Genomic DNA, 22,529 nt, shown 5'->3' on the forward strand with positions numbered 1-22,529 from the left:
TCCGTATCCCCAGTACTGGTGGGATTCCACCATGATGGTGCCTCATACACACCCCTCCGAGGGTCCATCCACCAAGCTTTGTCTCCTCCACTTGAGCTGGATTCTCCCACTGAAAAAGTAGAGTCCTCCATGGTGAATGATCAATGATCATATCGCAATTGCATGCATGGAGTGTAAGGCAACGGTGTATAAGGAAGAGGAGGAGGAGTTCGCCTTTTACCTATAGTGTAGGAGGGGTGGGCGTAGTAGCTGCAATTGTTGGTGCGTCATTTTCCAGGCTGTCATCAGGCATTGAGAATAATGTAGCGCCAGCCGGTTTTGCGAGATCGATACCAGTAGGCCTATTAGGTATATAATCACCGAACGAAAACCTTGTACGGCCGGTAGGGCATGCCTGGTAATCCACACGCCTAGGGTTATTTTCAGTGACTGCATGACTGACATGACTAAACCCCCTAATGCGGTCTTCAAGCAAAGTTATCTTTCGCCTCTCTCTAGTTGCTTTGAAAAAATCAAAACCTACTCTCAATACATGCCTTAGAATCCCCAAATCTTTCACGTCAACGGATAGTTGAATAGGGAAGTCTTTTTCTTTTTCCATAATACTTTTAGGAATTTGAAGCGGAGTAGAGCCTTGAGATTTGTATCTCAATAACAACCATAAATTTGATCTAGAACAGTCCACGATGAACCCCTCTGCTTTATTACGAATAGGTATTGTATCGTCTACGCGTACAATTTGAGATGGTTCTATATAATCTAGATGTATTTTTGATACCAATTGCAAATAATTACAGAACTCTAGAATAGCTGGTACCAATTTCTCATATTCAGATTCATAAACTCGTATGTAAGGCACTCTGTCTTCAAACATACTAACCCCTGCTTCCAATGTATATAGTTCGATATACGGGTAGTATATGAATGGTGAGAATGTCATTCTTATTTTCCTCCCCTCAGATAAATCCCAAACCTTTCTATCATCGTCTTGATAGCAGGTAGAGTAAATTTTTCTTTCTTTCTTTCGTTCTTTCATTTCAGAGCTCTTTCAGTGTCTCAATGTCTCAATGTCTCACGCTTTGACATGTATCGTATATTACGGAGTAGCCTATGCTATACACCCCCCTGGTATTTGGTATTTAACAACACCCTCAGAGAGGTGGAGCCTTCTAATTCTGGTTATGTAAAACACCTTTATTCATGGCCGACCTTTGAGGTTAAGCGCTGTTTTATAGGTCTACACCCACAGCAAAAGAAGGAAGGACCATTCATCATGGCATAATCCTAATTAGTTACAATAGTTACAAAGCTTAGTATACTACCCCCGTAAGAACCTAGCTAGAATCTAACACAGGTAATAGTGAATAAAAACTAAAAACCACAATCAAAATATGTTTGATATTTTTATTTAGCGAGGAAACATAACATATATTTACATAGGTATGTTACACAACACATTTAATAGACATGTCAAATTAAATCATATAGTACAAAATGGGTAAAGCAATCATACTGCTTAGATTATACAGTTCAATACTATTAGCGTGCAATCGGTGAGTTGTCAATGATACAGTTCAATACTATTAGTTTGCAATCGTTGAGTTATCAATGATGGTTTTATCTAGGTCTAGGTAAAAGGATAATCATATCTATCAGAGATTAATGTACTAATGTATCTCTACCAGGCCCCTTCATGTGAATCTCTGTTTTTCTGTTCGTGTTCGATATCCCATAATTTTAATGCAATCTTTATATCTTTAACATTCCTGCGACCCATTCCATATGTGGGGACATGAAGAATGTCATCCATTCGGTTCATCCAGTTAGTTTTGGGTTTCATACAGCTAGTTTTGGGTTTCACCCAGGTAGTTTTGACTGTAGGTGAAGCAGACTCCGCGATCCAGGCCTTGTATGCAACTAGAGGGGATGTTGCATCCTCATCACCAGAGTCTGCAGGGGATGGTAGTGGTTTTGAATAGTTCTGTGTTTCATAGTTCGGTTCTGGTGAGTGAGGGGATTGTGATGGGTAGTTGTCCAATTTATCCATTTTCTGAGTTTTCTTGCTTGTAGTCAAGTCCAGCGGTTCGATCGGCGCAAAATACTTGTTGTCAGGATCGAATATTAGCCCCTCCAAATCAGAGTCCACTAGGTCCTCCTCATCATCCACCACCAGGTCGTCCTCATCAATTATCGGCATATGGATGCTTAACAGTTCACCGGTCATGACCTCGTCCTCCATTCTCTCTTCGTATAATTTGAGATCCGGTGTATAGACCAATCTGTCCTCTTGCAGATTCACATACCCCCATACTTTGAAAGGATCGTATGAGTTGAATATAGGTACGATAGATGTATTTGCATCGATTGGTTCGGTTGACGATAACGTCTGGTGTTCCACTGATTCATTATGGGTACATGCTTTACCCATAGCCTCCATGACTAATATTGAGAGGAAATAATTGATGATAAAGGTTGTTTCTTGAGGAATTATCTCCTAACCTTATCCTTCTGGTGTGAATAAGCCTAGCTGTCTTTTCTCCGCAAGCATAGCATGCCTACAGATCTGAGGCATCCCTTTTAAATAGGGACATGACTCCAAACACCACGCCCTCACCTCATTATTATTCAAATCACACATGTTTACAAAGCTACAATTCAAGATGCCATATTATAGCTGTTCATAAACTAAGTTCACAAGTATCAATAATACAATAATATAATAATTTCATACCTTAATGTTTGTGTTGTGGCTGGTAGTGTATCAGACTCTAGGAGAATTCAGAATACCAGAATGTATTAAATTAATATTCAATCCGTCACTATACAGTAGTTGGGGGTTTACAGACATTTTCTAAAATGACTTATAACCAGTCTTACAGAAATTAAAATGGTATGGGAGAATACTGTTTTGAACCACTGTCACTATTACTGGTTCATGTGGATCCATTGAAATTTAATTGAAATTGAATGACCCACCCCTCTAAACCTAGTACCTAGGAGGTACCTAGTATCCACATACATTAGTGTGTTATAGTATAAGCAAAGTGTATCCGTCACAGATACTCACAGAGATCCTACAAAATAACTCATTGCATCCCATACAACCGTCACAAACGTTCCTGGCAACCACGGATAACCCTAACCTTAGGGTATGGATAACAGACGGTCATGTCTACTAGAACCGGATTCTGACAAAACAACAACAAGAAACCCATTTTCTACCTTTAACGCAAATCCGTATTACACCTCTAATGAAGACGAAACACCATTCCACTTAAACCCCGAAAATGGACGACCCACAATTTTTGACAGAATAATTTATAAACATGGACAATATGTACCCACTGGTATAGATCCAGGGTTTGATGGATCTATGGCAGACCGAATTAATTGGATGAACTATACTGACGGAGGCCGTAATATTGCACATGATGACAATTCTACATATGCCCATGATGCCGTATTGTGTGGACTACCTCCAACAACCAATGTCCCCAGAATCAAATCAAACATTAATTATGGGTTAAAATCTAAATCTAAATTTGCATGGCTAGGGGACCCTGCTAACATGATTCATATTGGTGTGGATGACCAGCACAGATGTCCAGCATGTAAGCTAGTCCTTTCGAGTTTTATACCTGGTGACACATTGTTGAATCAGCATGTTTACTTCAGCAGAGGTGAATGTTCATTTCTCAAGGCAAACTACACCAACGATCGTTTAAAAATCGAAAATGGACGGGAAAGATTTTGCCGAGGATTTATCGCCCATCCTGAAGCCATCATAATACCTGACGCGTGGAAGCCCTCGGATATTGCATTAACAAACAGAATATATGTTAAACTAGCTACCCATGACATATGCTACATGTGCGGGTGTTTGCCGGGGGGACATGCAAATGACTGTTATAAAAAAATGACAGAGTTGATACACAAACTAACCATTGGTCTTCAAGAATTGACGTTATAGTTAGGCATGCATCATATCTAGTATTTGTTCAGCTGTTGTTCAACTGTTCCGCTACATTTACATGTATATACACCTCCATGATGATGATGTTGTACTATACAAAATAAATAAAGACTGTTTTACAAATAAAAATAATGATTGGGTAATGTTATATTTACACCGTTTTCGCAGTTTTGGCAAAATAGTGCAGGTATGACAGGTCTATCACTGTATGTATCACTATTTTGTTAATTATTAGGCAATTCTTAATTGTAGTAGACTAGAATAGTAGACGCTACACATGATACACCTTAAAGCAGTTGTGCAGCTCATAGTGTACATACTTAGTGCGTAGACATGGTGTAGATGAAAATATGGGTCAACAAATAAGTTGATGATTTGAGGGTTCTTTGTTCAAAACAGGGACAATACTGTAAACTTTGAAAGCCAATGTTAGACAATTAGGATGGAATATGAAATATCGGATAGATCCTTCCTGAACACATGACTATAGAGATATAGAGATACTATGTAACAAATTGTGGGATTTTTCTTTGGGGGCAGAATCTGGAGGAGTAATATAAAATGTGTTTTACACATTTACTGTGTAACATTAGCATATTTTGATAAAACCTGAAACAGTTTTCCACCTCTAGGCTAGGCTGAAAAGTTGGAGGCTGCACTATAGTGCCCCTCCGTCAAATCTAACCTCCATACATGTACATTTGAACACTTTTGATATTTGTGCTTACTTTTGATTTATACTGTTTTGTGATAATGAGCAAAAGCTTGTGTTGTGTTTTTGAATTCTGTATGCTTCATGTCGTCATAATTTTTTGTTTAATGTATGTCTTGTATTATTTTGTTGTGTTGCGTTGAGTTTTGAATTCTGTACTTCATGTTGTCATAATGTTTGTTTAATGTAGGTCTTGTGTTTTTGTGGTTTGTTTGTCAAGTTTTGTTTTGTTTTTTTGTGTAGTCTTTGATTTTGTGTAATTCTCGTGTTGTTGTAATAGTATCACTATGTAGTTTTACAATTTTACAGTTTAGGCATTTATTTAACCGATGTTCTGAATCCAGAGCAATTTACAGCGAGCAAGAACATCACATAATACATCACGTACATCACTTAATACATCAAATACATAAAAGATTGCCAAGAATAATACGCTAGTCAATAACCTCAGTCTAACCGTGTAATATCTATGAAAAAGAAGGCACTGAGCAGCTCAGACAATTTAAGCCCTTAGTTTAATAACGGTGCAAGTAAAAAGTGACAATGTTCTGCATGTAACCGGTCCTGCTTCTGAGACACACCAGACTGACCAGACTGACCATAGGCTAGAGGCAAGGGTGGAACTCCCTTCTACATAGTGTAATATCTTGTAATCTTGTATACTACATATAATACTATCTAAATTACATAAGTTATGCCTTTTGAATATGCCTGTAAGATCATTGAGGCTCGGTTATGTGCTACGTCAAGTGCTATGGGCTAAGGGGGAGTGGAGTGCTTATGGGCTAAGTATGAAAGAGAGGGATTCCATCTATCTATGTGCACAGTTGCACGCGGGGTGATTTTATCATGTATGGGGAGGGAAAATGTTATAGCTAGGTGAAAATAGTCAGGCTGCATTGTATAACTGATCTTCATGCTATACTGTAAGTCTGGACCTGTTCACCGATACAGTCAGCTGTATTTACAGCTGTTAATATTCAAGTTACCTATAACCAATGTTGTTCAAAGAAAACATATTCCCTAATGTCACTTGTCCAGTGGTGTGTTTTAAGCTCTACTCTTAACACTTATGCCAATAGTACAATATCCAAAATCACAGACAATATCCAGTCTAATGATATCGATATAATACTGATACCCTGCCCCCATGCACAGACAGGCCTAAGTAAGTAATTATTATTCTGTTGATTATATGACGTTATGCCCTGTGGAAGCCACTTTTTCTTTCTCATGTGGAATGTGTCCCACTCTGGGGTGCACTCAGCGCACCATGGCAGTTTGACAGACTCCGCACTGGCAGGAGAAGGAGACGGTTCCTTTGGATTAGATTACGCAATATGGGTAACTACTAACTCACACATTGAGAACACAGTAGCTATAAGAGATAACTATAAGAGTCGCATTACAAGTTATAGAAAAAAGTAGTTTCGTTATGTAAAGTATGTAGGCTTAATGTACTTGGGCGCTAGTTCCAACACTGCCTATAACACAATCATTGATGTCTCGTGATGAATATTACCCATTGAAGAAACTGTCTAGCTGTAAAGCTTGATGAGTGATATAGCCATGGATCATAACGGTGGGCTTATTTTAAAAATATCATGATCGTTATTCCAAACATTTCTACAAACGCCGTAACTACAAAAATGACAGAATAACTTTGCAATATTTGAACTTTTGTGGTACCATTTGATTTTCCTTTTACAACTCTCAAGTCCATTTGGTTACCACCTCTCCATGATTTAGCTGCAGGGGATCACCTCACCCACCCACTCAAGGACCCCCCCCGGTGGCCCCCGGCCTACTGTTTGAAAACCACTGCACTATGGGGTCTGAAATCACATCAGGTCATAAGTGGTATTGCAGTGTAATCATCTCTATAGATATTGACCATTATGGGGTATCATTAACTTTCACTATAATTGAAAACATATACTTATATTTCCCACCCAAAGAGTAGAACTCGGGTCTCATGGTTGAAATCCATGAATCCTAAACCACTAGACCATATGGGATTATGATGTACTAACTATAACTATATACAACTTGGTCATATGCTGCATGAAAGTAATAATCACTACTTGAACTGGTCCCAATGATCATAACCATATTGTACAAATGTACAATCCGCAAATCTTGGACAACTACACAACTTCAAGGGTACATGTTAAGAGCATCAACACGTTTGGAGGGTAACAATAATAGCAGAAAATATTGGTCCCCTAATGTCACAGGTTCTGTATACATACACAGGTTAGCTCAGAGCCTACACAACTCAATAGAATCTATACACCTAATATCTAGCCAACCATTGTACAAACCTTTTCCTATTTCTTTATTTTTTCATTATAAGTTTTGCTTAAATTCATTTTCTTTTTTAAATTTGCATAATTTATTCATACTTTTTATTTTTCCCTACCTGTACTCAATAGTGTACACCTACTGTACACCCATTACTCCAACGTATATATGCGCCTGGAAATTGCAATGCTAGGGCTAAACCAGCTGTTAAACCAGCTTTCAGCTGCTGTCATCGGTCACCTGTCACCGGTCACCTGTCACCTGTCATCTGTCACTTTCAAAGAGAAGGGACCCCCACCCCCTGGCCCCCCACACACACACACACCACATTGCATACAACCCCCCTTCAAAGAGAATGGATCACCACCCCCGGTTTTAACATAATTAACACATTAACACACCAAACAGATGTTTTGATGGGGAGGGGTTTACAGCTGCCAGCTGGCACATCAAAAAGATAAGGGACCCCCAATCTGCCAGCTGGCAGTTCAAAGAGAATGGCCCCCACCCCCGGTTACAACTGCCACCTGGCACTTCTAAAAGATAAGGGATCCCCCACCCCTCACCAACACAGAGGTTAATCTAAAATTTCTATTGTTCTATGCACACCTGGAGCCGGCATGTCTGTCTGTCTGAGGGACAACCCCCCCTTCCTGAAAACACGCAGGCAGGGGACAGAGAGAGAGAGATAGGGAGAGATAGGGACAGATTTAAGCACTTAATGTAAAAAACACTCGCTCTTAATCCAGAGCGATTTATAATAAGCAATAACAAAAAGCATGGCATACATCACAACATAAACATTAAGGTATGCATGGAATTTAGGGAATGCGTGGAATTTTATAATTATTATTATGCTAATTATATTTATGGTTTTATGAGTTATGGTTTTATGAGTTATGGTTTTATGAGTTATGGTTTATGAGTTATGGTTTTATGCTAATTATATTTATGAATAAATTAACATAAATTAACATAAATTACTCACTAGCGCCCCCAGTGGCCACATGCGGTATGGTGCAACAGCATATATAGACTACTCATCACCACCGCCCTATTTCTATTCTAAGCTCCATCTCGAAAGTGATGGAAAAAATTGTCTATGAACAGGTTGAAAAGTATCTTGCCACTAATAAATTAATGTACGAGTTCCAATCTGGTTTCAGAACATCCCACTCCACTGACACATGCCTTCTCTATTTGAGCGACCACATCAAACATGAAGTGGATGCTGGCAAATACTGCGGCATGGCCACCCCTTTTTTCCCCTCACTGTATATGTTTCTTTTCCCTTTTTACCTCTTTTATGATGAATTCCTGTTCTGTTCTTTGACTATATAGAAGTGTCTATTTGAACGTCTCTAAATGTTTTGATGAATTGAACAAGGTGGACCCTCTTGTAAACAAGTGTAATGCTTTATTGGGTCGTCCACTCACAGTTAAAAGTCTTTGTCTTGAGTTGTGCTTGAAATGTACTGTAATTCTGCAAACTGTTAATAAATATTTCAATCAATCAATCAATCAAAACCACTACGTACTGTACCTCCCACCACATTTGACTCTTAACTAGAAATAAGGACTAAAATTACATGACATAGGAGCTTCAGCAACAACATCAGAGCTGGGGGACCATAGAGAATATGGCCAAGAGGTGGAGGAATTGTGTTGCTGCCCTGTGCCAGCAGCCGGCATAATGGGGATAAGCAAGTATATTAAGTAAGAAATACATTTTATTAAAAAATGGGGTCCACGACTCCCCGACTCCCTACTCTCCAGCCAAATGTGTCAATAGACATATAGCATCAAATCGGTTGAACGGTAGGCCTACCAGCTATTTGAAAATAAAGCCCTGGGCCCAGTACAAAGCCCTGCATTGGAAGTTGGGAACCCCGGTCAAGAAAGTATACAGCTCAAGTTCTACAGACAGGCAGGCAGGCACTGCTAGCAGAAAGGACCCATATAGATATTTAACTCTATTAAATTAACTCTATTTAACACATAGTGGCACATATAGTAAGGGTCTGTCTGTCTGCCTGCCTGTAAAATTACAATATTTACCTCTGAGATGTGGAGTAGAAGTAAAAGTATTCTCTCTCCCTCTCTCACTATATTCTATGCAACACACACATTTTCTCACAACAGTAAACTGGACACATTGTTGTGGTATAATTGAAATTCTATTTGTGTTGTTTAACCAGGAAATCAGTTTTGAGGGCCGGTGAGGAAAGTCTGTACTGCAACTCCAGAGTGTCAGAGATGGACAGCCAGTATGGATCTTCAGGGCTCCAGCAGGAAGAAGTACAGCGCTTTCCACGTTTGCGAGCAGCTCCAGGAAAGGAGAAAGGAGATGGCCATGAACAGGAAAAAATTGTTGAAAAAGTTGAAAAAGGAAGGCCTTTTTCAACTTTTTCAACAATTTTTTCCTGTTCATGGCTTCTTGTCATTTATTTTAGGGGGACTGAAGAACACAAGAATGCAGATAAGGCTCTCTCCAACTGGAGCACCGCCCCAGTAAAAGGTCTCGGTCTCTCCATCTCTACTCTCATCAGCACGATGCTTCCCTGTGGTGAAGCTTGTATTGGTTCTGTTGGTTTTCATGTTTAATCTGAAACATGAAACGGAATCTCATTTCCTCAGGCCTAAAAACAATATTGGACAATGGACGATTTTCATATACCTCTCACATTTTCGACTTGTGATTTGTTATGAAATATGTATGCATTCACATTGCTGTTCATTAGACCTGCAGTCAGCACTTAATCTTCGTGTTTATTTCTATTTCTACGTTTTTTGTTTTTATCATATTGTAGTCCCTGTGGAGCATTATTGGTATATTTATTTGCATTTAAAGAGATTTTTTAATGTATTATGCTGTAAAGATGTACATTTGGTGAATATGTGTGTGCCTTTTTCTCATGTACTTTGACACTTCTGTTATTACCTTCCTTAAGAGTAACCTTGTGCATTGTCTTTATTTCTATCTTATCTATTATTTTCACTGTTATTATTATTGTGTTGTCATGTTTAAATACACATTGTCAAAGATATATTTTCTAACACACAGGAACTTCAAGCCTAAGTGGGTTTGCCTGTGGGGATCCCACAGGCAAGCCCACTTGGATCCCACATCTATCCCATATGGGAAAAAGGCGGGTCCCACAGAATGGCCAAGGTGGGGCCCACCTCAGGTCCAGGTAGAACCCACTGACCCACATGGGCAAGCCCAGTTAGGACCCACTAGGGTCCCACATAAAATTGCCTAGGTGGGGCCCACCTAGGGCCCAGGTAGAACCCACTTAAAGCCCACACGGGCAAGCCCAAATGGGAACCATCTGGTGCCAGCTGACAAGCCCACTTGAGGCCCATATAGTTCAGCCCACCTTGAAACCATAAGGGACCCATGTCAGCCCCACATAAATTGCCAAGGTGGGGCCCACCTAGGACCCAGCCCAGTTAGGACCCACTTGGGTCCCACATAAAATTGCCTAGTTGGGGCCCACCTAGGGCCCAGGTAGAACCAACTTAAAGCCCACGTGGGCATCCCAGTTAGGACCCACTTGGGTCCCACATAAATTGCCAAGTTGGGGGTTCAACAAAAGTACAGGTCAATACAAAAAACCTGATAAACTAAACTAAATTGTTTACACCAGGGTCCTCCATTTTTCAATTAATCCGAACATTTAAAGACTAACTAAAATTGTCTAAATGTAAACTACAGCAAATCTGGGGAATCTGTAACATGGCAGAAGACAGTAGCCTAAATTTGGTCTAACTGGCTACACCTATACTGTTCTTATCATTTATCTGGAAACTATTGACTCAGTGAATGAGGAGTAGTACTAAAAATAACAGTCCGTTCAAATTGTATGTTAAGTTTACTTGCAATTCATCTATACATGGAAACATCATCAAACTCAATCAAATGCAGTGGGGAACAGAACAGTCTTTAACTGTGATTTAACATAAATAAGAGTGCCAGCATACCTGCTGTTTTCTGGGAGTTTTTACATATGTGGTGCATAAAAACTGCTGGTTTATAATAAACCTTAAAAACATCAAAGGAGTAGTTCCTACCAAACACTCTCCATTGGGACTCCTACTGGAGACTGATGTTCACAAACTATATGGTAAGGATATTATGTACATGCAATGAGTATCTGGATAATATATGTCTAATAATATAAGTGGATATTTAGGTTTAGATTGATTTAAAACAGATTCAAAGTTCAATTAAGAACAATACAAAGGTCTGCAAGTTTGGCAAATGGGGCAGCTGTGCAATAAAAAACACAGACTGCACAAATATTAATTAATGCAGCAGAGTCAAAGAGGATTTCTCTACATTATTTCAGTAACATCAGAATCAAGTAGAACCAGCTCTGGTGAAGAAACAACTGCTCATACTGTGATTTACCTACCAGCGTCTTACAAAGAAAAACAGTTAGGCATGTGTATGTGTCCATACAGTACAACCCTGTGAATTGATTTAATTACTAAAAGCTTTTCCACACATATCACAATTATTTGGGTTTCTCTCCCGTGTGAATTCTCTGGTGTGTTTTAAGGTTTCCCATTGTAGAGAAGTGTTGTCCACAATGATCACATCCATAGGGTTTCTCTCCCGTGTGAATTCTCTTGTGGTTTTTAAGGATGGACATTGTAGAGAATTGTTGTCCACAATGATCACATCCATAGGGTTTCTCTCCCGTGTGAATTCTCTTGTGGTTTTTAAGGATGGACATTGTAGAGAATTGTTGTCCACAATGATCACATCCATAGGGTTTCTCTCCCGTGTGAATTCTCTTGTGGTTTTTAAGGATGGACATTGTTGAGAATTGTTGTCCACAGTGATCACATCCATAGGGTTTCTCTCCACTGTGAATTCTCTGGTGTCTTTTCAGGGTGCCCTTGTCAGAGAAGTGTTGTCCACACTGATCACATCCATAGGGTTTCTCTCCAGTGTGAATTCTCTGGTGTCTTTTCAGGGTGGCCTTGTCAGAGAAGTGTTGTCCACACTGATCACATCCATAGGGTTTCTCTCCTGTGTGAATTCTCTTGTGGTTTTTAAGGATGGACATTGTAGAGAATTGTTGTCCACACTGATCACATCCATGGGGTTTCTCTCCAGTATGAACTCTCTGGTGTTTTTTCAGGGTGGACTTGTCAGAGAAGTGTTGTCCACACTGATCACATCCATAGGGTTTCTCCCCTGTGTGAATTCTTTGGTGTATTTTAAGGCTGTCCATTCTAGAGAAGCATTGGCCACACTGATCACATCCATAGGCTTTCTCTCCAGTGTGAATTCTCTGGTGTGTTTTAAGGTTTCCCATTGTAGAGAAGTGTTGTCCACAATGATCACATCCATAGGGTTTCTCTCCTGTGTGAATTCGCTTGTGGTTTTTAAGGCTGTCCATTCTAGAGAAGCATTGTCCACACTGATCACATCCATAGGCTTTCTCTCCAGTGTGAATTCTCTGGTGTGTTTTAAGGCTGGACATTTGAGAGAAGTGTTGTCCACACTGATCACATCCATAGGGTTTCTCTCCAGTGTGAATTCTCTGGTGGCTTTTAAGGCTGGACATTTGAGAGAAGTGTTGTCCACACTGATCACATCCATGGGGTTTCTCTCCAGTATGAACTCTCTGGTGGTTTTTCAGGGTGGACTTGTCAGAGAAGTGTTGTCCACACTGATCACAGCAGTGGTGTTTTTGCTTAGCCAAGCTTCTTTGTTCCTTCACCTCTGGTAGAACAGGGAAGCCAGACTGATGACGCAACACTGGACAAAGACAAATTAAATATTGTTTAGAGGACACTACTTCATAAACATAAAATAGCAAAGAAATTACCACAATTGACATTTTTACCAGCCCACCAACAAAACAAAAACATCCTTATGGCATGCTGTATATCCATATAGACACAATAAGTAACTGTGAAGTCAAAACTCAGTAGTGGAGCTTTTTCTTGGCATCCCAAAAGAACTACACTTCCCAGAGTCAAAACACAAAATGGCCACTGCTCATTAAGAGCACCTGAAGACTTTAAAAGGCCACACAAACAGAAACCAGGGAGAGAAGAAGCTGAAGTTCTTTCAGGAGTCGAGTTCAACCCCAAAGGTCTGTAAAAATGTTTATATACTTGCATGTTTGAAATGCTACTTTATGGTTTAACTGCAGTGCTACCAAATTGGATAAGGAACACATTGCAGCATTACCTGCTATGTTTTACTTTGGGCACACTGCTGTGGTCAAACACACTTGACAGTGTTTGGAAAATTAATTCATTTGTGTTTAAGGTATAAATTACAAAAGAAGACAGTTATAAATGTTAAGTTTATTAAATGACTATGAATTTAAAAGACTACTGAAATGTGGACATTCATTGTTCACCATGTTAAAGGTTTAAATGCCTAGTTGGAAAAGAGCTGATCTACAAGCTCAAGGATCAGCTATTTATCTTTCTTTATTCCAATTAGAGTGCTTAAATGGTTACTTAATTAGAAACATTTATCTATTCCATTTAAATGGTTAATTTGAAGTGTTTAATTTTAAAAGTAATTTAAATTAGACATTGAATTGCTTAAAATACCTTGAATTGTTTAAAAGACATTTGCTTGTTTAAAATACTTTATTGCTTAAACACAATTGTTGTAGAAAGCTAATTGTTTAAAGAAGATTATCCTTTGATTGTTTGGCAATGTTGTTAACCTTTATTTTTCTCTGTTTGAAGGTTTACAACCTGATTCAAGAAGCCAACAAATCACCAATGGAACCAACAGCATAAAAGAGTTGGATAAATAAAAGTGGATTGAGTTGGGAAACTGAGTTGTGTCCTTTGGAGTGAGCTAGGAAAGAACTTTACAGTAACTTACAGAGGTCTTGAGGATCCTTGGGTCCTCCCTGTTGAGCAGAATTGTTGAGAGAGTTCATCTTCAGCTGGAGTCCACAGTCAGATGTGATCAGAAATGATTGATATCCTGGAGGAGTGACAACTACAAACTCTTCTTATACTAGAGTCTGAGGTGGAACCACTAACTGCTTGGTGTTGATTGGCCAAAGAGGAGAACAATAGAATCATGTCACCAATCACAACCTAACAAACTGCTACATGTGCTCCACCCCTCTCTAGCTCCTCCCCCAAGTAATGTGCTCCACCCCTCTGTAGCTCCTCCCCCAGGTCATGCTAGCAACATTCTAGAAATAAACTGCTAACTGTGATTGCTTTGTAAGCTTCATATTTAATGAATCTAAACTATATCCAAATTATAATACATTGATGTATGAATATAAGTACATCCTATCAGTCTATGACGTGAGTAAAGTAAATGCAGTAGTCAGCATCAATCCCAAATAACAGACACTGTCAGAGTCAAAGCATATAATATAGAAAACATGATTAATATCATAGCAAATTTCAATAACGTAATTCAATGTAATTAGCATGAATCACATATACAATCACAACTTAAAAAACACACACATTACAGCGCAGAAGAGAAAGAAAGAGAAAAACTCAATCAAATGCAGTGGGAAACAAAACATTCTTTAATTGTGATGTAACATAAATCAGAGTGCCAGCATACCTGCTCTTTTCTGGGAGTTTTTCCATATGTGGTGCATAAAAACTGCTGTTTTATAATAAACCTCAAATGAGTAGTTCCTACCAAACACTCTCCATTGGGATGCCTACTGGAGACTGAGGTTCACAAATTATATGCCATGCTATGGATATTTGAATATGTAAATGAGTATCTGGATAATATATGTCTAACAGTATTGAATAATATAAGTGGATATTAATGAATGCAGCAGAGTCACAGAGGATTGCTCTACATTATTTCAGTAACATCAGAACCAAGTAGAACCAGCTCTGGTGAAGAAACAACTGCTCATACTGTGATTTACATCCCAGCGTCTTACAAAGAAACAGTTAGGCCTATTTGTTTTCCAAAACACAAACTGCCACCCACCCCCTAAATGATTGCAGACATTCTTATACTACAGCATCTCCTGTATTCTCTTTTTTTTAAGTTGCAATATAAGTTAAATTTGACAGTCTTCATAAATAGTAGGCACACTGTGAAGGCCTTCACATATTTTACGATGTCATATTTTATATCTGATGACTGCACTTTTATTCAATGTTTTTCAAATGCTAAAGGAGTCAGCATAAATCCCAAATAACAGACATTGTCAGAGTCAAAGCATATCATATAGAAAACACGATTATTTAGTTATTGGTAAATCAGGAAACAAATAACTGAAACAAAATAAATAAAAAAATAACAAAACATTACAGCGGAGAAGAGAAAGAAAGTCAAACTCAATCAAATCCAGTGGGAAACAGAACCGTCTTTAACTGTGATTTAACATAAATCAGAGTGCCTGCATACCTGCTGTTTTCTGGGAGTTTTTACATATGTGGTGCATAAAAACTGCTGGTTTATAATAAACCTTAAAACATCAAAGGAGTAGTTCCTACCAAACATTCTCCATTGGGACTGCTACTGGAGACTGAGGTTCACAAATTATATGCTATTTATATTATGTACATGCAATGAGTATCTGGATAATATATGTCTAACAGTCTAACAGTATTGAATAATATAAGTGGATATTAATGAATGCAGCAGAGTCAAAGAGGATTGCTCTACATTTTTTTCAGTAACATCAGAACCAAGTAGAACCAGCTCTGGTGAAGAAACAACTGCTCATACTGTGATTTACATCCCATCAAATAAAACAGTTTGGCTTATTTGTTTCAATTTGACAGTCTTCATAAATAGTAGGCACACTGTGAAGGCCTTCACATATTTTACGATGTCATATTTTATATCTGATGACTGCACTTTTATTCAATGTTTTTCAAATGCTAAATAATGAACAAACCCCACATTCTTTCCCCAGGTTAAAATGTAAACAGGCTAAATGATGATGGCTGATGCTTCATTCACTATAGACAATGCATTCAAATGCAGAGATTAAACGTGTTAATGGTCACTGGTTGTCTGGCATTGGACAGATCACCTGTTAATGATCACATTATGGATGAACTGAGACCATTTTACACCTCTTTGACTCATGAGTTTCAGCAGAACTACAGAACTTCCTTTGTGAAATGTTAAAGGTGCTGTAAGGGATATGTTTTGTTAAAATGGCTCTAGTAAATCATTGATATATTGTTTGTTCAGTAACAGAGGTCCTCCCATATATTTCCATACCTACTTCACTAACATCATTAGTACTGTTTCATAATGTGAATTGTGTTAAAAGTACAATTGCTCAACAGTAATATGAAGGGGGAATTAAGGCCTGGGCTCTACTGTATTTAAGAACATATTAGCCTACTTTACTTACATACCCATGACTTCTGGGGCATAGGTTGTCAACAAGTGATCTCTGTATGTCAGTAAGAACATATGTCTATACAATATTTCTTTCACAGGTTTTATGTATAAAATGCACATGTGTGCTTACAACATGTATCAGTAGAAAATACATTATATACAAAAACGAGTGTTAATTTCTTCTCTCAGTTGGAGTGATAATGCACAACCATTATTTACATTTATCAAAGAAATACACACAAAACACTACTACATAGACCAATTGTTTTTGTATTAGAAACAAAAGTGGCAAAAAGGTCCATTCCAAGCATTCATGAACAAACTCTGAGACAAAATAAATCATCTAAATGTAAATTACAGCAAATCTACAGGTAAAATTACAGTGAAACAAAGACAGTGCTGTGTAATAAAAGGATGATGGTAATAATAATATCCACACTGATCACACACTGATCATCCATGGTTATGTTTTGTATTTAGTTGTGCTTGAAATTTACTGTAATTCAGAGAGTTCAGCTATAACACACAGAAAGGTAATATATAGGCTAGTTTTTTTTGTTTGTTTTAGTCGTCGAGTAACACTAAATTAACTTGTAGGCATATTGTATATTTTTGTATGAAGCACAAACGAACTCTGATTGATTGACATTTTTATTCAGTTTGTAGAATGGGTACATTTCAACAAAAGTACAAGTCAATATAACAATCTGTTACAAATTCTAAATCGAATCTACAGATAATCCACAGGTCAAATTACAAAGATTAAGATTGAGAATAAATTGATTATTGAGACCGTAGGTGGATATATTCCACTAAGGCAGGCCTGTCGAACTCAACTTCTTATCTGTTCTATATACTGTTCTTGTAATTTATCTGGAAACTATTGACTCAGTGAATGAGGAGTAGTACTAAAAATAACAGTCCGTTCAAATTGTATGTTAAATTTACTTGCAATTCATCTATACATGGAAACATTTGTTTCATCAAACTCAATCAAATGCAGTGGGGAACAGAACAGTCTTTAACTGTGATTTAACATAAATAAGAGTGCCAGCATACCTGCTGTTTTCTGGGAGTTTTTACATATGTGGTGCATAAAAACTGCTGGTTTATAATAAACCTTAAAAACATCAAAGGAGTAGTTCCTACCAAACACTCTCCATTGGGACTCCTACTGGAGACTGATGTTCACAAACTATATGGTAAGGATATTATGTACATGCAATGAGTATCTGGATAATATATGTCTAATAATATAAGTGGATATTTAGGTTTAGATTGATTTAAAACAGATTAAAAGTTAAATTAAGAACAATACAAAGGTCTACAAGTTTGGCAAAGGGGGCAGCTGTGCAATAAAGAAATAAAAAACACAGACTGCACAAATATGAATTAATGCAGCAGAGTCAAAGAGGATTGCTCTACAATATTTCAGTAACATCAGAATCAAGTAGAACCAGCTCTGGTGAAGAAACAACTGCTCATACTGTGATTTACCTACCAGCGTCTTACAAAGAAAAACAGTTAGGCATGTGTATGTGTCCATACAGTACAACCCTGTGAATTGATTTAATTACTAAAAGCTTTTCCACACATATCACAATTATTTGGGTTTCTCTCCCGTGTGAATTCTCTGGTGTGTTTTAAGGCTGTCCATTCTAGAGAAGCATTGTCCACACTGATCACATCCATAGGGTTTCTCTCCCGTGTGAATTCTTTGGTGTATTTTAAGGCTGTCCATTCTAGAGAAGCATTGTCCACACTGATCACATCCATAGGGTTTCTCTCCCGTGTGAATTCTTTGGTGGCTTTTAAGGATGGACATTGTAGAGAATTGTTGTCCACACTGATCACATCCATAGGGTTTCTCTCCAGTGTGAATTCTCTGGTGGCTTTTAAGGATGGACATTGTAGAGAATTGTTGTCCACAATGATCACATCCATAGGGTTTCTCTCCTGTGTGAATTCTCTTGTGGTTTTTAAGGATGGACATTGTAGAGAATTGTTGTCCACACTGATCACATCCATAGGGTTTCTCTCCACTGTGAATTCTCTGGTGTCTTTTCAGGGTGCCCTTGTCAGAGAAGTGTTGTCCACACTGATCACATCCATAGGGTTTCTCTCCAGTGTGAATTCTCTGGTGTCCTTTCAGGGTGGCCTTGTCAGAGAAGTGTTGTCCACACTGATCACATCCATAGGGTTTCTCCCCAGTGTGAATTATTTGGTGTATTTTAAGGCTGTCCATTCTAGAGAAGCATTGTCCACACTGATCACATCCATAGGGTTTCTCTCCAGTGTGAATTCTCTGGTGGCTTTTAAGGCTGGACATTTGAGAGAAGTGTTGTCCACACTGATCACATCCATGGGGTTTCTCTCCAGTATGAACTCTCTGGTGGTTTTTCAGGGTGGACTTGTCAGAGAAGTGTTGTCCACACTGATCACATCCATAGGGTTTCTCCCCAGTGTGAATTCTTTGGTGTATTTTAAGGCTGTCCATTCTAGAGAAGCATTGTCCACACTGATCACATCCATAGGGTTTCTCTCCAGTGTGAATTCTCTGGTGTCCTTTCAGGGTGGCCTTGTCAGAGAAGTGTTGTCCACACTGATCACATCCATAGGGTTTCTCCCCAGTGTGAATTCTTTGGTGTATTTTAAGGCTGTCCATTCTAGAGAAGCATTGTCCACACTGATCACATCCATAGGGTTTCTCTCCAGTGTGAATTCTCTGGTGGCTTTTAAGGCTGGACATTTGAGAGAAGTGTTGTCCACACTGATCACATCCATGGGGTTTCTCTCCAGTATGAACTCTCTGGTGGTTTTTCAGGGTGGACTTGTCAGAGAAGTGTTGTCCACACTGATCACATCCATAGGGTTTCTCCCCAGTGTGAATTCTTTGGTGTATTTTAAGGCTGTCCATTCTAGAGAAGCATTGTCCACACTGATCACATCCATAGGGTTTCTCTCCAGTGTGAATTCTCTGGTGGCTTTTAAGGCTGGACATTTGAGAGAAGTGTTGTCCACACTGATCACATCCATGGGGTTTCTCTCCAGTATGAACTCTCTGGTGGTTTTTCAGGGTGGACTTGTCAGAGAAGTGTTGTCCACACTGATCACAGCAGTGGTGTTTTTGCTTAGCCAAGCTTCTTTGTTCCTTCACCTCTGGTAGAACAGGGAAGCCAGACTGATGACGCAACACTGGACAAAGACAAATTAAATATTGTTTAGAGGACACTACTTCATAAACATAAAATAGCAAAGAAATTACCACAATTGACATTTTTACCAGCCCACCAACAAAACAAAAACATCCTTATGGCATGCTGTATATCCATATAGACACAATAAGTAACTTACTGTGTTGTTTTATAATGTCATTTATATTGTATGCCGTTATAATGTTTGGATAGGCTTTATTTTTGAAATATTTAAGGACCCTTATATCGAAAGGCCTTCTTGATTAGAAGAGGTCACTGTGACATTTGGCCTAGTTAAGGCAGGTGTGTGAGTTTAGATGATTGCACTCACTGGATAGTAATCAGCTGTGTGGGCTTGCAAACATCATTTGTGTTAGAGGCAGCACAGAGAGTGCACCCACTACTTCTCTGTGCAAAATGCGATGCTTTCCTTCTCACCTTCTACATACCTTCACCAGGAGGCAATACTGTAAGTTAGGACTCATATGGAAGTGTTGTATTTCATGTTGTGAACTTGTGAATGTCAATTTCATGCATAATAAGTTAAGGATTTCATGGTAATTTTGGATTAAAGAGGATTGTATTTACAAGCTACTGTAAAATTAAGAACAGGACAACTGAACTCATGCATGTTGTATTGTATTTTATGTTTGTTTCAGTTTTTACTCCATGACCTTGTAAAAGATGAAGAACCACTCAGTAAAGGAACTTTACATCACGATTCTGTCATTCTTTCTATGGGGAATTGGAGTTTAGCTCGCTGTTGAGCTGAAGTTAAGCTATACACTTTGGCAGGAACAGCACACTTACAGAGGTCTTGATGATCCTTGGGTCCTCCCTGTTGAGCAGAATTGTTGAGAGAGTTCATCTTCAGCTGAAGTCTGGAGTCCACAGTCAGATGTGATCAGAAATTATTGATATCCTGGAGGAGTTGTGGAGAACTGACAACTACAAACTCTTCTTATACTAGAGAGTCTGAGGTGGAACCACTAACTGCTTGGTGTTGATTGGCCAAAGAGGAGAACAATAGAATCATGTCACCAATCGCAACCTAACAAACTGCTGCATGTGCTCCACCCCTCTCTAGCTCCTCCCCCAAGTAATGTGCTCCACCCCTCTGTAGCTCCTCCCCCAGGTCATGCTAGCAACATTCTAGAAATAAACTGCTAACGGTGAGATTGCTTTGTAAGCTTCATATTTAATTAATCTAAACTATATCCAAATTATAATACGTTGATGTATGAATATAAGTACATCCTATCAGTCTATGACGTGAGTAAAGTAAATGCAGTAGTCAGCATCAATCACAAATAACAGACACTGTCAGAGTCAAAGCATATAATATAGAAAACATGATTAATATCATAGCAAATTTCAATAACGTAATTCAATGTAATTAGCATGAATCACATATACAATCACAACTTAAAAAACACACACATTACAGCGCAGAAGAGAAAGAAAGAGAAAAACTCAATCAAATGCAGTGGGAAACAAAACATTCTTTAATTGTGATGTAACATAAATCAGAGTGCCAGCATACCTGCTCTTTTCTGGGAGTTTTTCCATATGTGGTGCATAAAAACTGCTGTTTTATAATAAACCTTAAAAACCTCAAATGAGTAGTTCCTACCAAACACTCTCCATTGGGATGCCTACTGGAGACTGAGGTTCACAAATTATATGCTATGGATATTTGAATATGTAAATGCAATGAGTATCTGGATAATATATGTCTAACAGTATTGAATAATATAAGTGGATATTAATGAATGCAGCAGAGTCACAGAGGATTGCTCTACATTATTTTCATTTCATAACATCAGAACCAAGTAGAACCAGCTCTGGTGAAGAAACAACTGCTCATACTGTGATTTACATCCCAGCGTCTTACAAAGAAACAGTTAGGCCTATTTGTTTTCCAAAACACAAACTGCCACCCACCCCCTAAATGATTGCAGACATTCTTATACCACAGCATCTCCTGTACTCTCTTTTTTTTAAGTTGCAATATAAGTTCAATTTGACAGTCTTCATAAATAGTAGGCACACTGTGAAGGCCTTCACATATTTTACGATGTCATATTTTATATCTGATGACTGCACTTTTATTCAATGTTTTTCAAATGCTAAAGGAGTCAGCATAAATCCCAAATAACAGACATTGTCAGAGTCAAAGCATATAATATAGAAAACACGATTATTTTTGTTATTGGTAAATCAGGAAACAAATAACTGAAACAAAATAAATACAAAATAACAAAACATTACAGCGGAGAAGAGAAAGAAAGTCAAACTCAATCAAATCCAGTGGGAAACAGAACCGTCTTTAACTGTGATTTAACATAAATCAAAGTGCCTGCATACCTGCTGTTTTCTGGGAGTTTTTACATATGTGGTGCATAAAACCTGCTGGTTTATAATAAACCTTAAAACATCAAAGGAGTAGTTCCTACCAAACATTCTCCATTGGGACTGCTACTGGAGACTGAGGTTCACAAATGATATGCTATTGATATTATGTACATGCAATGAGTATCTGGATAATATATGTCTAACAGTCTAACAGTATTGAATAATATAAGTGGATATTAATGAATGCAGCAGAGTCAAAGAGGATTGCTCTACATTTTTTTCAGTAACATCAGAACCAAGTAGAACCAGCTCTGGTGAAGAAACAACTGCTCATACTGTGATTTACATCCCATCAAATAAAACAGTTTGGCTTATTTGTTTCAATTTGACAGTCTTCATAAATAGTAGGCACACTGTGAAGGCCTTCACATATTTTACGATGTCATATTTTATATCTGATGACTGCACTTTTATTCAATGTTTTTCAAATGCTAAATAATGAACAAACCCCACATTCTTTCCCCAGGTTAAAATGTAAACAGGCTAAATGATGATGGCTGATGCTTCATTCACTATAGACAATGCATTCAAATGCAGAGATTAAACGTGTTAATGGTCACTGGTTGTCTGGCATTGGACAGATCA

General features: G+C 38.3%; 1 protein-coding gene across 1 annotated transcript; it reads right to left on the reverse strand.

Annotated features, from left to right (window-relative positions):
* Positions 1 to 10,926: 10,926 nt before the first annotated feature.
* LOC306912785 (uncharacterized protein) lies at positions 10,927 to 14,228 on the reverse strand. The gene is made up of 2 exons (XM_079489244.1): positions 13,861 to 14,228; positions 10,927 to 12,765 (listed from the first exon to the last, which is right to left on the reverse strand). The coding sequence occupies exons 1-2, from the start codon at positions 13,916 to 13,918 to the stop codon at positions 11,510 to 11,512; spliced, it is 1,314 nt and encodes a 437-aa protein (XP_079345370.1). The 5' UTR covers positions 13,919 to 14,228; the 3' UTR covers positions 10,927 to 11,509.
* Positions 14,229 to 22,529: the final 8,301 nt, after the last annotated feature.

Source organism: Electrona antarctica (genome assembly GCF_951216825.1).
Source record: "Electrona antarctica genome assembly, chromosome: 20".
Lineage (NCBI taxonomy): Eukaryota > Metazoa > Chordata > Actinopteri > Myctophiformes > Myctophidae > Electrona > Electrona antarctica.